We start from the raw sequence: 15,163 nt of genomic DNA, 5'->3' as shown, positions 1-15,163 counted from the left end.
TTTTACATCCATCTGCTGCTCAAACGTCACTTGTTCTGTAGATTCTGGTAATAAAAGATATATTGATACTGTATTAAATCATTATCCTTCTCTGTCATAGTTTTTTTTACAAACGGTAAACACAAGATGAATAAGTTTGTCCTTATAGGTAAAGATTAAGGGTTAGTGCATATTTAAGATTGTTGTCTTATGCTTTGTTATATGTTTTGAAAAAAGGGACTGATTTATACCAGCTGCAACCACAATATGTGAAGAAGTGGGAAGTTTTCCTTTTATGTTTAGGGTTGAACCATTAAATAGCTGCGAGAAGAGTATGTATAAAAGAGTGAGAAGTTTTCCCTATATTTATAGACTTGAACCAATTAATTTGTAAACTTGAATAAAAGAAATGTTCTGATTGCAAGTTCTTCTCAATTTGAAAAGCCTCCTCAGATTTTTTTTCTTATTTTAAAGGAAAATTTTTTCAACACTTAAAGACATTTAAATGTTCTGAATATAAAGAACATGTTTTATTTAGTTATATTGAGCAGTGAGGAAAGTTAATACCAACTGAATTCTGTAAGATGGCTTAGTACTTTGGATCTGCAAGTACTCTGGACTAAGCCAGCATGTTTCTCCCTTCCAGGGGCATGTGGGGTGGCCAGGGTTGGCAGGGCACCACTCTGTAGAGGCCCAGAATATCAGCCTGGGGGGGCAAACTGCCCTCGTGTGCAACCCCCTGCAGCATTCCTCAGTTCTCACCCCTCAGCCGGCCACCCATTCCTCTGAAGTATACATGCGACCATTCTCGTGCTCTTTTTGTGAGAGTCGGTTCAAGACCAAGCAGCACCTAACGCAACACCAGCGGCTCCACACTGGTGAAAAACCCTATGCCTGCTCTCATTGTCGAGCTCGTTTCACACAGATGACCCCATTGAAGCGACACATGGCCAAATTACACCCAGATTTGACACTGAATTCTCAGCATTCACCTTCATCTTATGCTGCCCCATAAGATGTAGTACTTAATTTGCACTCTTGAAAAAGTTTTTGCTGTGATTAGCAAAGGAAGTGGAACCAATTTTGTCAGAGAGTGCGGTATTTCTTGAGATTTTTTCTTTAGATAATCTTTAATATTTGTACAAAGTGTATTCCTTTTTTATGCATACACTCTGGAGATGTATAAACTTCAAAGTAACTTTATTCCCTTTCCCCATATACTAAGGTATAACTGGATCATAAAAGGAATTTTTCGGGTTTGGGCCATGAATCTGCATAATTGATAGCAGGTGCAGTGAATTACTAGATACAGTGGTAGAGCATTAAGCCTATCTTGTTATGCTTTTGCCTTCTAAAGTAGGTCTCCTCTTGTTGCAGGGCGTCATGGTGCAGGCTAAGGACATTTTGGGCTTATCACCTTTTCAAGATAATATGGGACGAGTTCCTGATGACAGCTTATCTCATAGAATGAGAGTATTAACAAGTAACATAGCAGAGGGTGGTGGGTGGGCAGTAGACAGGGAATGTGCTAGTAAGGTTAGCTATGGACCGAGTTGGGGAGATACAAGAATAAATGCAGAGCATGTAGGCACCGAGGAGAGACCCTTTCCATGTCCATATTGTTCATTGAGCTTCAAGCGTAGATACACACTACAAGAGCATGTACGAATCCACATGGGCTCTCGCCCATATGCTTGTCGTTCATGTGGTAAAACCTTTACACAGAGAAGTTCACTGCTCAAGCATGTTCGAGTGCGAGTGTGCCAAAAGCATATTCTACAAAAATGATTGTGATTGGTCTAGACTAAGGAAAAAGAGGAAATTCTTATTAGGGCATTAGGAAATTTTAAAGTGTAAGGTATTTTTTGATATTGTATTTCAGGACACTGCGATATTAGAGTAATTGATAAAAGGGAAGTGCATAGGGCCTCTATTCAGTATTTTGCAGCCAATAAAGAATTAAAAGAATTCGTAAGTAAATTTTTTAATAAGCATTACAGAGGTTATCGTGAAGTGTAAGTTATACATAATACCTTTAAAGAAAAACGTAGATTATTTTGATAAGACATTATCTTTCAAAGGATTGTTTTACTCAGTGCTGCTGCTACACCACATATGCATTTTTGCCAGTTTACAGATGGTCAGTTCCTAGTTTATCATTGGGCAGGATATAATCCCTTGATGTGACTGAAATGCCAAAAATTCGTATGTCAAGATTGCCAAAGTATCTCTTTGTAACATGAAACCATGCTGTATACATATATGAGAAATTTTTGTAAATTCCTGAATACTTGATGGTATTATGAGAAGCCTTTGTAAAATGTCTTGAAATAAAGACCACAAATATATTTAATGCATTTTTATTCCTTCTATCAATTAAACAATATAGCTGAATGATTTGGCATACAAATGATTGCTTCTTAAAACTATGGACATATCTAGACTGTTTTGTTAAATTTGCATGAACACACATATCTAGTTATGAAATCTCAAGACCCCTTGCATGGGGCTCCTACAGATTTAATGCTGTGCTCTATGCATGAGCAGGGTAAAGTGCGCTCCTTAGAAACATTAATGCTGATGATGAAGCTGTATTCCCTTCTGTTTTCTGATGGTGTTACAGTGACTCCTCCCTTGCAGTCTTGTGATTTAAAGGTTGATCCTATGATATTATCATATCAACTTAGGATGGATTTTACATAGTTCCTTCAGCTTTGATATTGCAATCTGCACTTAAGAAGTGAAATAATGGTTTGGTGTAAGAAGGCCCTCAATAAGATTGTACTCCTTTCTTTTGACAATTATGTAGCTTCCACTGAAAGAGACATTTTGTTTACAGTGTAAGAACTTCCAGGCAAAATCTGATAACACCAGGGATATATCTTTCATACTATTCGCCATTTCCCACATTAGGTAGCGTTAAGAACAGAGGAATACTCAACAAATTTATACTTCTGTAATTTGAGCACTCACCTTGATCCCCTTTGCCTTTGTACAATGGCACTATGCATGCATTCTGCCAAACCTCAGGCACCTCACCATGAGTCATACATACATTAAATATCCTTACCAACCAATCAACAACACAGTCACCCCCTTTTTAAATAAATTCCTGTGCAATACCATTCAATCCTGCTGCCTTGCTGGCTTTCATCTTCTGCAAAGCTTTTACTACCTCTTCTCTGTTTACCCAATCATTCTCCCTAACCCTCTCACTTTGCACACCTCCTAGACCAAAACACCCTATATCTCCCACTCTATCATCTAACACATTCATCAAACCTTCAAAATACTCACTCCATCTCCTCACATCACCACTACCTGTTATTACCTCCCGATCAGCCCCCTTCACTGATGTTCATATTTGCTCTCTTGTCTTACGTACTTTATTTGCCTCCTTCCAAAACTTCTTTTTATTCTCCCTAAAATTTAATGATACTCTCTCACTCCAACTCTCATTTGCCCTCTTTTTCACCTTTTGCACCTTTCTCTTGACCTCCTGCCTCTTTCTTTTATACATCTCCCAGTCATTTGCATTATTTCCCTGCAAAAATCCTCCAAATGCCTCTCTCTCCTCTTTCACTAATGATCTTACTTCTTCATCCCACCACTCACTACCCTTTCTAATCTGCCCACCTCCCACGCTTCTCATTCCACAAGCATCTTTTGCGCAAGCCATCACTGCTTCCCCTAAATAAATCCCATTCCTCCCCCACTCCCCTTACACCCTTTGTTCTCACCTTTTTCCATTCTGCACTCAGTCTTTCCTGGTACTTCCTCACACAAGTCTCCTTCCCAAGCTCACTTACTCTCACCACTCTCTTCACCCCAACATTTTCTTTTCTTTTCTGAAAACCTCTACAAATCTTCACCTTCTCCTCCACAAGATAATGATCAGACATCCCTCTAGATGATGATCAGACATCCCTCCAGTTGCACCTCTCAGCACATTAACATCCAAAAGTCTCTCTTTCTCGCGCCTATTAATCAACACATAATCCAATAATGCTCACTGGCCATCTCTCCTACTTACATATGTATGCTTATGTATATCTCTTTTTAAACCAGGTATTCCCAATCACTATTCCTTTTTCAGCTCACAAATCTACAAGCTCTTCACCATTTCCATTTTAGAGTTGATAGAGATGCTCTATGGAAGGTATTAAGAATATATGGTGTGGGAGGAAATTTGCTAGAAGCAGTGAGAAGTTTTTATCGAGGATGTGAGGCATGTGTACGAGTAGGAAGAGAGGAAAGTTATTGGTCCTCAGCGAATGTTTGTTTATGGCTGGGTTGCTTGATGTCTCCATGGTTGTTTAATTTGTTTATGGATGGGGTTGTTAGGGAGGTGAATGCAAGAGTTTTGGAGAAAGTTGCAAGTATGTAGTCTGTTCTGGATGAGAGGGCTTGGGAAGTGAGTCAGTTGTTTGCTGATGATACAGCGCTGATGGCTGATTCATGTGAGACACTGCAGAAGCTGGTGACTGAGTTTGGTAAAGTGTGTGAAAGAAGAAAGCTGAGATAAATGTGAATAAGAAGAAGGTTATTAGGTACAGTTGGGTTGAGGGACAAGTCAATTGGGAGGGAAGTTTGATTGGAGAAAAACTGGAGGAAGTGAAGTGTTTTAGATACCTAGGAGGGGATTTGGTAGCTGATGGAACCATGGAAGCGGAAGTGAGTCACTGGGTGGGGGAGGGGGCGAAAGTTCTGGGAGCATTGAAAAATGTTTGGAAGGCGAGAACATTTATATCGGAAAGCAAAAATGGCTATGTTTGAAGGAATAGTGGTTCCAACAATGTTATATGGTTGCGAGGCGTGGGCTATAGGTAGAGTTGTGCAGAGGAGGGTGGATGTGTTGGAAATGAGATATTTGAGTACAGTATGTGGTGTGAGGTGGTTTGATCGAGTAAGTAATGAAAGGGTAAGAGAGATGTTTGGTAATAAAAAGAGTATTGTTGAGAGAGCAGAAGAGGGTGTATTGAAATGGTGTGGTGACATGGAGGGAATGAGTGAGGAAAGATTGACCAAGAGGATATATGTGTTAGAGGTGGAGGGATTGAGGAGAAGTGGGAGACCAAATTGGAGGTGGAAAGATGGAGTGAAAAAGATTTTGAGCGATCAGGGCCTGAACATGCAGAAAGGTGAAAGGCGTGCAAGGAATAGAGTGAATTGAAACGATGTGGTATACTGGGGTCGACATGCTGTCAATGGATTGAACCAGGGCATATGAAGCATCTTGGGTAAACCATGGAAAGTTTTGTGGGGTCTGGATGTGGAAAGGGAGCTGTGGTTTCGGTGCATTATACATGACAGCTAGAGATTATGAATGAATGTGGCCTTTGTTGTCTTTTCCTAGCTCTACCTCGTGTGCACGCGAGGGTAGGGGGTTGTCATATCATGTGTGGCGGGGTAGCAATGGGAATGAATAAGGGCAGCAAGTATGAATTATGTACATGTGTATATATGTATATGTATATATATATGTATATATATACATATGTATATGTGCGTGTTTGGACGTGTATGTATATACATGTTTATGTGGGTGGGTTGGGCCTTTCTTTCGTCTGTTTCCTTGTGCTACCTCGCTAATGCGGGAGACAAGTAGTATGAAGATGTGTATACATGAGTGGATGGGCCATTCTTCATCTGTTTCCTGGCGCTACCTCATTGATGTGGGAAACCGCCATGTACAGAGCATCAGATTGGGGAAGAGCACTGTGGTTTCAGAAGAGGTAGAGAATGTGTGGATCAGGTATTTTCTTTGAAAAATGTGTTTGAGAAATACTTGGAAAAACGGATTGATTTGTATGTAGCACTTATGGATCTGGAGGAAGCATATGATAGGGTTGATAGAGATGCTTTGTGAAAGGTCTTAAGAGTATATGGTTTGGGAGGTAAGTTGCTAGAAGCAGTGAAAAGTTCTTATCGAGGATGTAAGTCATGTGTATGAGTAGGAAGAGAGGATAATGATTGGTTCCCAGTGAAAGTCGGTTTGCAGCAGGAGTGTATGATGTCCCCAAGGTTGTTTGATTTATTTATGGATGGCGTAATTATGGAGGTATGTGCAAGTGTTTTGGAGAGAGGGGCTAATGTGCAGTCTGTTGTGGATGAGAGGGCTTGGGAAGTGAGTCATTTGTTTGCTGATGATACAGCTCTGTTGGCTGATTTGAGTGAGAAACTTCAGAAGTTGGTGACTGAATTTGGGAAAGTGTGTGAAAGGAGAAAGTTGAGAGTAAATGTGAATAAGAGCATGGTTATTAGGTTCAGTAGGGTTGAGGGACAAGTTGATTGGAATGTAAGTTTGAATGGAGAAAAACTAGAGGAAGTGAGATGTTTTTGATATCTGGGATTGGACTTAGCAGCGAATGGAACCATGGAAGCGTAAGTGAATAACAGGGAGGGAGAGGGGGCAAAGGCTCTAGGAGCAATGATGAATGTGTGGAAGGCAAGAACTTTATCTTAGAGAGCAGAAATGGATATGTTTGAAGGAATAGTGGTTCCAACAGTGTTATATGGTTATGAGGCATGGGCTATAGATAGGGTTGTGCGGAGAAGGGTGGATGTGTTGGGAATGAAATGTTTGAGGACAATATGTGGTATGAGGTGGTTTGATTGAGTAAGTAATGAAAGGGTAAGAAAGGTATGTGGTAATAAAAAGAGTGTGGTTGAGACAGCAGAAGAGGATATGTTTTAATGGTTTGACCACATGGAGAGAATGAGTGAGGAAAGATTGACAAAGAGGATATATGTGTCACAGGTGGAGGGAAGGAGAAGCGGGAGACCAAATTGGAGGTGGAAGGATAGAGTGAAAATGATTTTGAGTGATTGTGGCCTGAACATACAGGAGGGTGAAAGATGAGTAAGGAATAGAGTGAATTGGAATGATGTGGTATACCGGTCGATGTGCTGTCATTGGATTGAACCACGGCATGTGAAGCATCTCGGTTAACCCATGGAAAGGTGTGTGGAGCCTGGATATGGAAAGGGAGCAGTGGTTTTGATGCATTACACATGACAGGTAGAGACTGTGAACGAATGTGGCCTTTTTTTTGTCTGTTCCTGGCGCTGCTTTGCGGAAGAGGGGGGATGCTATTTCATGTGTGGCAGGGTGGCAACGAGAATGGATGAAGGCAGCAAGTATGGATATGTACATGTGTATTTATATATACGCTAAATTGTATATGTGCGTGTGTGGGCATTTAGGTATATACATGTATGTATATGTGGGCAGGTTTGGCCATTCTTTATCTGTTTCCTTGTGCTACCTCGCTAATGTGGGAGATGGCGGTTAAGTATAAGTGTGTGTGTGTGTGTGTAAAGTGTTTTAGATATCTGGGAGTGGATCTGGCAGCGGATGGAACCATGGAAGAGGAAGTGAATCATAGGGTGGGGGAGGGGGCAAAAATCCTGGGAGCATTGAAGAATGTGTGGAAATCGAAAACATTATCTCGGAAAGCAAAAATGGGTATGTTTGAAGGAATAGTGGTTCCAACAATGTTGTATGGTTGCGAGGCGTGGGCTATGGATAGTGTTGTGCGCAGGAGGGTGGATGTGCTGGAAATGAGATGTTTGAGGACAATGTGTGGTGTGAGGTGGTTTGATCGAGTAAGTAACGTAAGGGTAAGAGAGATGTGTGGAAATAAAAAGAGCGTGGTTGAGAGAGCAGAAATGGTTTGGGTACATGGAGAGAATGAGTGAGGAAAGATTGACCAAGAGGATATATGTGTTGGAGGTGGAGGGAACGAGAAGTGGGAGACCAAATTGGAGGTGGAAAGATGGAGTGAAAAAGATTTTGTGTGATCGGGGCCTGAACATGCAGGAGGGTGAAAGGAGGGCAAGGAATAGAGTGAATTGGATCGATGTGGTATACCGGTGTTGACGTGCTGTCAGTGGATTGAACCAGGGCATGTGAAGCGTCTGGGGTAAACCATGGAAAGCTGTGTAGGTATGTATATTTGCATGTGTGGACGTATGCATATACATGTGTATGGGGGTGGGTTGGGCCATTTCTTTCGTCTGTTTCCTTGCGCTACCTCGCAAACGCGGGAGACCGACAAAGCAAAAAAAAAAGAATATATATATATATATATATATATATATATATATATATATATATATATATATATATATATATATGTATATATTTATGTATATATGTATATTCCTTTGAGTCCACTGGGAAAATGAAACACGATAAGTTCCCAAGTGCACTTTTGTGTAATAATCACATCATCTGGGGAGACACAAGAGAGAAATATAAGTCAGTTGATGTACATCGAAGAGACGAAGCTAGGACACCATTTGGTAAACATGCAATTGTCCAAGACATACAATCACGTTAACCAAATGGGGTCCTAGCTTCGTCTCTTTGATGTATATCAACTGACTTATATTTCTCACTTGTGTCTCCCCTGATGATGTCATTATTACACGAAAGTGCACTTGGGAACTTATCATGTTTCATTTTCCCCATGGACTTATAGGAATATCTTGATCACGCACAAAATTGTGAGACTTTTCAATATATATATATATATATATATATATATATATATATATATTATGAATTATGTACAGTGTATATATGTACATGTGTTTATATGTATATGTCTGTGTGTATATGTATGTGTACATTGAGATGTATAGGTATGTATATTTGCGTGTGTGGACGTGTATGTATATGCATGTGTATGGGGGTGGGATGGGCCATTTCTTTCGTCTGTTTCCTTGCGCTACCTCGCAAACGTGGGAGACAGCGACAAAGCAAAATAGAAAAAAATGTATATATATATATATATATATATATATATATATATATATATATATATATATATAGATATATATATATATATGCATATATATCATACAATTGTTAAATGATTTTACAATCCCAAGACCTCTTTTATGGGGCTCCTGCTATTTCAAGGCTGAATTCCATTTACAGGCAGAAAAATCATGGACTTCCTTAGTAGTAAGTTCCTTGATGAGGTACTTCTTTTCATCCGGTGATGATGAAATAGCTGTATGATTTTATGTGTAATCATTGTTCTTGCAAGTTTTATCATGTGAGAAGGCTTTTTAGATGAAGTTTTATCATTGCCAATTGCTAGACTGGGGAACAGTATCATTGAGGATTTTGTCTCCTTAAAGGATTACAGGTTACCCTCATTTCACATGGAGCGCAGCCTTGAAACTGCAGAGCCGCATGAATATGATGCTGGTGTTACATGTTTAACTACAGCACACACATAATCTGAAAACATGAAATTGCAGTTAGAGACAAACAGTTTTAACCAGAGTCAATTCCTTCAGTATGCATTTACAAATTGAATGTCATGTTAAACTTCAACATGATTTCAAGTAAGTGATTACAGAAATATTATGTGTGTGTGTGTGTGTGTATTGCCATAAATAGGTATTTAGGTTTCAACTTTTAACCATCTGCTATGAGATCACTGATTGTTGATGACTACAGTCATATTTTTTCACTTTGATTCATTTTTACAAGCTGTATAGTTATGATTTATTTTTGTTGAAGCAAAAGTCTGAGATTAGGGTTCACTGTTGCAGGCTCTCAGGAAGTCCGACAATGCTAGTGCTTCAGCTCAAGGAAGAAGGCATCCACATATTCAAAGAGAATAGTTGACACAACGTGCCCAATGTTTGTGTGATGTTTGTGGCTGTCTCTTTGAACCTACTTTGATAACTAGTCAGCATTCTTTATGGGCTAGATATATTTGTCACAGGTGGTGTGATACAAATCTTAGCTCTGTTCCGTATTATTGAAACCTAGTAGTAGAACTTCCCAGTAAACACTGACACAACAGGAACTCAGGCTTTGGTGGATTTGATATTGGGATGTTTGGTTAGCGATGATATGTCTTGGTGCGATGCATGGCTTAGGTAGCCATCTTAGCTGCTGCCACCTGAGACTAAAGTACAGGTGTCGGTCTCTTCCAGAGTGTTGGAGACTCTCTTCTCGGCACGAGGCGTAACTTGAAGCGAGACCCGGATCTGACTTCTCCAACTATCCTGGGGCTTGAGTCCCACTTGACCTCAAACTTACTGAGAGTGGATACAACAACAGTTACTACAGGAGGCTTATACCATGCTCTGGTGGATACTGCAGGCTCATGCATCACAGGAAGTCGCCCTGATATGAAGTCTCACATGTCTTTGAACCCTTTAGGAACATGTGCTCGAAGTGATTTTAAGTCATCGTCTCTGAATCCTCTTGTAGCAGCTGCAACTGTAGCTGGATTGGATGATAATGTTGAGCGTCCATATCCTTGCCATTTTTGTGATGCCCGTTTTAAAAAAAAGCAGCACCTTCAGAACCATGAGCGAATACACACAGGGGAGAAATATGTTTGTACTCTTTGTGGCCAAGCATTTAGCCGAATGCATATATTGAAGCATCATCTCGAGAAAAAACATGCGGATCCACCAAACCCAGTTTATCACTTAGATCCATGATTTGTGTTTTGTATCGAGTGTATATATATATATATATATATATATATATATATATATATATATATATATATATAAATGTATGTATGTATATATATTTTACATATTTATGTTGTTAGTGTTATGTTTAACTCCAGGACCGTTTTGATTGGGGTCTTGCAGCTTTAAGATCACTACAGTCAGGAAATGATGGACTGTTTTGTAGTTAGAAGTTCTTTGACAGTAATAAACTGTTTGTGGACTATTTTGAAGTTCGAAGTTCCATGACAGTGATAAACTGAAGTGAAATAGCCTCACCTAAGGTGACTTTTTATTTCCAGTGTAACACAAGCAAGTGGAGTCCAGTAACACAAATATATTTACATATATGCTTACTGTCTGCCCAAGGAGCCCTATGAGGCTCCTGTACCACTCATAAGATAAAATCTAGTAATGTTGTGTGTCTTTAGAGAGTTTAGAGCATTTCAGACATAAGTTGTCTGTATCTTCATTATGCATGTTATATCATTCACATGAAGGGTTTAAGGATATAGTGAGACCTTGTTTGCAGTGGTGCTCTATAGGTGATGTCCAGAATGTAGATGAAAAAGTGTGACTTTTGTTTGTCTGGGGAATGTGGCTTCTAATAGATTTATATCTGGCAGTTTGGAATTTAGGACTGAGTCAGAAGGGCAATTGTTTAGTATTGTGGTTATTTCAGTGTGTTATGTATACCAGTATTTTATTTGTGAGTAGAGTTCATTGAAGTCTCAGGCTGGGTTAAGCTTTTATTTCTATATAGGGTTGGTGGTTAGTTATTGAGAAGTTTGGATGGGAGGGTTCTAGAACAGTTGCATAGAGCTGAGTGCCATGCATGTTGAGGTAGGTCAGTATTGGGAGAATTTTTTGTTTTACACACACACACACACACATATATATTTATTTCTTTTACTTTATCACTTGTTTTCTGCATCAGCGAGGCAGTGCCAGGAAACAGACAAAGAATGGCCCATCCACTCTTATACACATATATGTATACTTAAAATGCCTGTACATGCACATATTCATACTTGCTTGCCTTCATCCATTCCTGTTGCTACCCCAACCCACAGAAAGCAGCATTGTTACCCCCTGCATATATATATATATATATATATATATGCAAGGGGAGTGGGGGAGGAATGGGATGTATTTAGGGAATCAGTGATGGATTGCGCAAAAGATGCTTGTGGCATGAGAAGAGTGGGAGGTGGGTTGATTAGAAAGGGTAGTGAGTGGTGGGATGAAGAAGTAAGAGTATTAGTGAAAGAGAAGAGAGAGGCATTTGGACGATTTTTGCAGGGAAAAAATGCAATTGAGTGGGAGATGTATAAAAGAAAGAGACAGGAGGTCAAGAGAAAGGTGCAAGAGGTGAAAAAAAGGGCAAATGAGAGTTGGGGTGAGAGAGTATCATTAAATTTTAGGGAGAATAAAAAGATGTTCTGGAAGGAGGTAAATAAAGTGCGTAAGACAAGGGAGCAAATGGGAACTTCAGTGAAGGGCGCAAATGGGGAGGTGATAACAAGTAGTGGTGATGTGAGAAGATGGAGTGAGTATTTTGAAGGTTTGTTGAATGTGTTTGATGATAGAGTGGCAGATATAGGGTGTTTTGGTCGAGGTGGTGTGCAAAGTGAGAGGGTTAGGGAAAATGATTTGGTAAACAGAGAAGAGGTAGTGAAAGCTTTGCGGAAGATGAAAGCCGGCAAGGCAGCAGGTTTGGATGGTATTGCAGTGGAATTTATTAAAAAAGGGGGTGACTGTATTGTTGACTGGTTGGTAAGGTTATTTAATGTATGTATGACTCATGGTGAGGTGCCTGAGGATTGGCGGAATGCATGCATAGTGCCATTGTACAAAGGCAAAGGGGATAAGAGTGAGTGCTCAAATTACAGAGGTATAAGTTTGTTGAGTATTCCTGGTAAATTATATGGGAGGGTATTGATTGAGAGGGTGAAGGCATGTACAGAGCATCAGATTGGGGAAGAGCAGTGTGGTTTCAGAAGTGGTAGAGGATGTGTGGATCAGGTGTTTGCTTTGAAGAATGTATGTGAGAAATACTTAGAAAAGCAAATGGATTTGTATGTAGCATTTATGGATCTGGAGAAGGCATATGATAGAGTTGATAGAGATGCTCTGTGGAAGGTATTAAGAATATATGGTGTGGGAGGCAAGTTGTTAGAAGCAGTGAAAAGTTTTTATCGAGGATGTAAGGCATGTGTACGTGTAGGAAGAGAGGAAAGTGATTGGTTCTCAGTGAATGTAGGTTTGCGGCAGGGGTGTGTGATGTCTCCATGGTTGTTTAATTTGTTTATGGATGGGGTTGTTAGGGAGGTGAATGCAAGAGTTTTGGAAAGAGGGGCAAGTATGAAGTCTGTTGGGGATGAGAGAGCTTGGGAAGTAAGTCAGTTGTTGTTCGCTGATGATACAGCGCTGGTGGCTGATTCATGTGAGAAACTGCAGAAGCTGGTGACGGAGTTTGATAAAGTGTGTGGAAGAAGAAAGTTAAGAGTAAATGTGAATAAGAGCAAGGTTATTAGGTACAGTAGGGTTGAGGGTCAAGTAAATTGGGAGGTGAGTTTGAATGGAGAAAAACTGGAGGAAGTGAAGTGTTTTAGATATCTGGGAGTGGATCTGGCAGCGGATGGAACCATGGAAGCAGAAGTGGACCATAGGGTGGGGGAGGGGGCGAAAATTCTGGGAGCCTTGAAGAATGTGTGGAAGTCGAGAACATTATCTCGGAAAGCAAAAATGGGTATGTTTGAAGGAATAGTGGTTCCAACAATGTTGTATGGTTGCGAGGCGTGGGCTATGGATAGAGTTGTGCGCAGGAGGATGGATGTGCTGGAAATGAGATGTCTGAGGACAATGTGTGGTGTGAGGTGGTTTGATCGAGTAAGTAACGTAAGGGTGAGAGAGATGTGTGGAAATAAAAAGAGCGTGGTTGAGAGAGCAGAAGAGGGTGTTTTGAAATGGTTTGGGCACATGGAGAGAATGAGTGAGGAAAGGTTGACCAAGAGGATATATGTGTCGGAGGTGGAGGGAACGAGGAGAAGAGGGAGACCAAATTGGAGGTGGAAAGATGGAGTGAAAAAGATTTTGTGTGATTGGGGCCTGAACTTGCAGGAGGGTGAAAGGAGGGCAAGGAATAGAGTGAATTGGAGCAATGTGGTATACCGGGGTTGACGTGCTGTCAGTGGATTGACTCGGGGCATGTGAAGCGTCTGGGGTAAACCATGGAAAGCTGTGTAGGTATGTATATTTGCGTGTGTGGACGTATGTATATACATGTGTATGGGGGGGGCTGGGCCATTTCTTTCGTCTGTTTCCTTGCGCTACCTCGCAAACGCGGGAGACAGCGACAAAGTATAAAAAAAAAAAAAATATATATATATATATATATATATATATATATATATATATATATATATATATATATATATATATATATATTTTTTTTTTCCGCTGTCTCCCGCGTTTGCGAGGTAGCGCAAGGAAACAGACGAAAGAAATGGCCCAACCCACCCCCATACACATGTATATACATACGTCCACACACACAAATATACATACCTACACAGCTTTCCATGGTTTACCCCAGACACTTCACATGCCCTGATTCAATCCACTGACAGCACGTCAACCCCGGTATACGACACTGATCCAATTCACTCTATTCCTTGCCCTCCTTTCACCCTCCTGCATGTTCAGGCCCTGATCACACAAAATCTTTTTCACTCCATCTTTCCACCTCCAGTATGGTCTCCCACTTCTCGTTCCCTCCACCTCCGACACATATATCCTCTTGGTCAATCTTTCCTGACTCATTCTCTCCATTTGCCCAAATCATTTCAAAACACCCTCTTCTGCTCTCTCAACCACGCTCTTTTTATTTCCACACATCTCTCTTACCCTTACGTTACTTACTCGATCAAACCACCTCACACCACACATTGTCCTCAAACATCTCATTTCCAGCACATCCATCCTCCTGCGCACAACTCTATCCATAGCCCACGCCTCGCAACCATACAACATTGTTGGAACCACTATTCCTTCAAACATACCTATTTTTGCTTTCCGAGATAATGTTCTCGACTTCCACACATTCTTCAAGGCTCCCAGGATTTTTGCCCCCTCCCCCACCCTATGATCCACTTCCGCTTCCATGGTTCCATCTGCTGCCAGATCCACTCCCAGATATCTAGAACACTTTACTTCCTCCAGTTTTTCTCCATTGAAACTTACCTCCCAATTGACTTGACCCTCAACCCTACTGTACCTAATAACCTTGCTCTTATTCACATTTACTCTTAACTTTCTTCTTTCACAACCTTTACCAAACTCAGTCACCAGCTTCTGCAGTTTCTCACATGGATCTGCCACCAGCGATGTATCATCAGCGAACAACTGACTCACTTCCCAAGCTCTCTCATCCCCAACAGACTTCATACTTGCCCCTCTTTCCAAAACTCTTGCATTCACCTCCCTAACAACCCCATCCATAAACAAATTAAACAACCATGGAGACATCACACACCCCTGCCGCAAACCTACATTCACTGAGAACCAATCACTTTCCTCTCTTCCTACACGTACACATGCCTTACATCCTCGATAAAAACTTTTCACTGCTTCTAACAACTTGCCTCCCACACCATATATTCTTAATACCTTCCACAGAGCATCTCTA

The 15,163-nt window shown here is 40.6% G+C and overlaps 1 protein-coding gene across 27 annotated transcripts in view; it reads left to right on the top strand.

Moving 5' to 3' along the window:
* Positions 1–15,163, top strand: part of LOC139746704 (uncharacterized) — a 385,796-nt gene that overhangs the window by 186,036 nt on the left and 184,597 nt on the right. The window contains exon 6 of one of the 27 annotated variants that reach the window (XM_071658163.1): positions 9,943–10,473. The exons of 24 other annotated variants lie outside the window; for them this stretch is intronic. In XM_071658163.1, coding sequence (XP_071514264.1) covers positions 9,943–10,458 — 516 coding nt within the window. In that variant the 3' untranslated portion in view covers positions 10,459–10,473. Of the gene's footprint in view, positions 1–625; positions 2,328–9,942; positions 10,474–15,163 lie in introns of those variants that run through there. 2 more of the 27 variants (XM_071658168.1, XM_071658171.1) reach the window with 2 other exon arrangements.

This window comes from Panulirus ornatus, chromosome 66, assembly GCF_036320965.1.
Source record: "Panulirus ornatus isolate Po-2019 chromosome 66, ASM3632096v1, whole genome shotgun sequence".
NCBI classification, from domain to species: Eukaryota; Metazoa; Arthropoda; class Malacostraca; order Decapoda; family Palinuridae; genus Panulirus; species Panulirus ornatus.
Note: the sequence above shows the minus strand (reverse complement) of the source record. Positions and strands in the feature narration are given on the sequence as shown.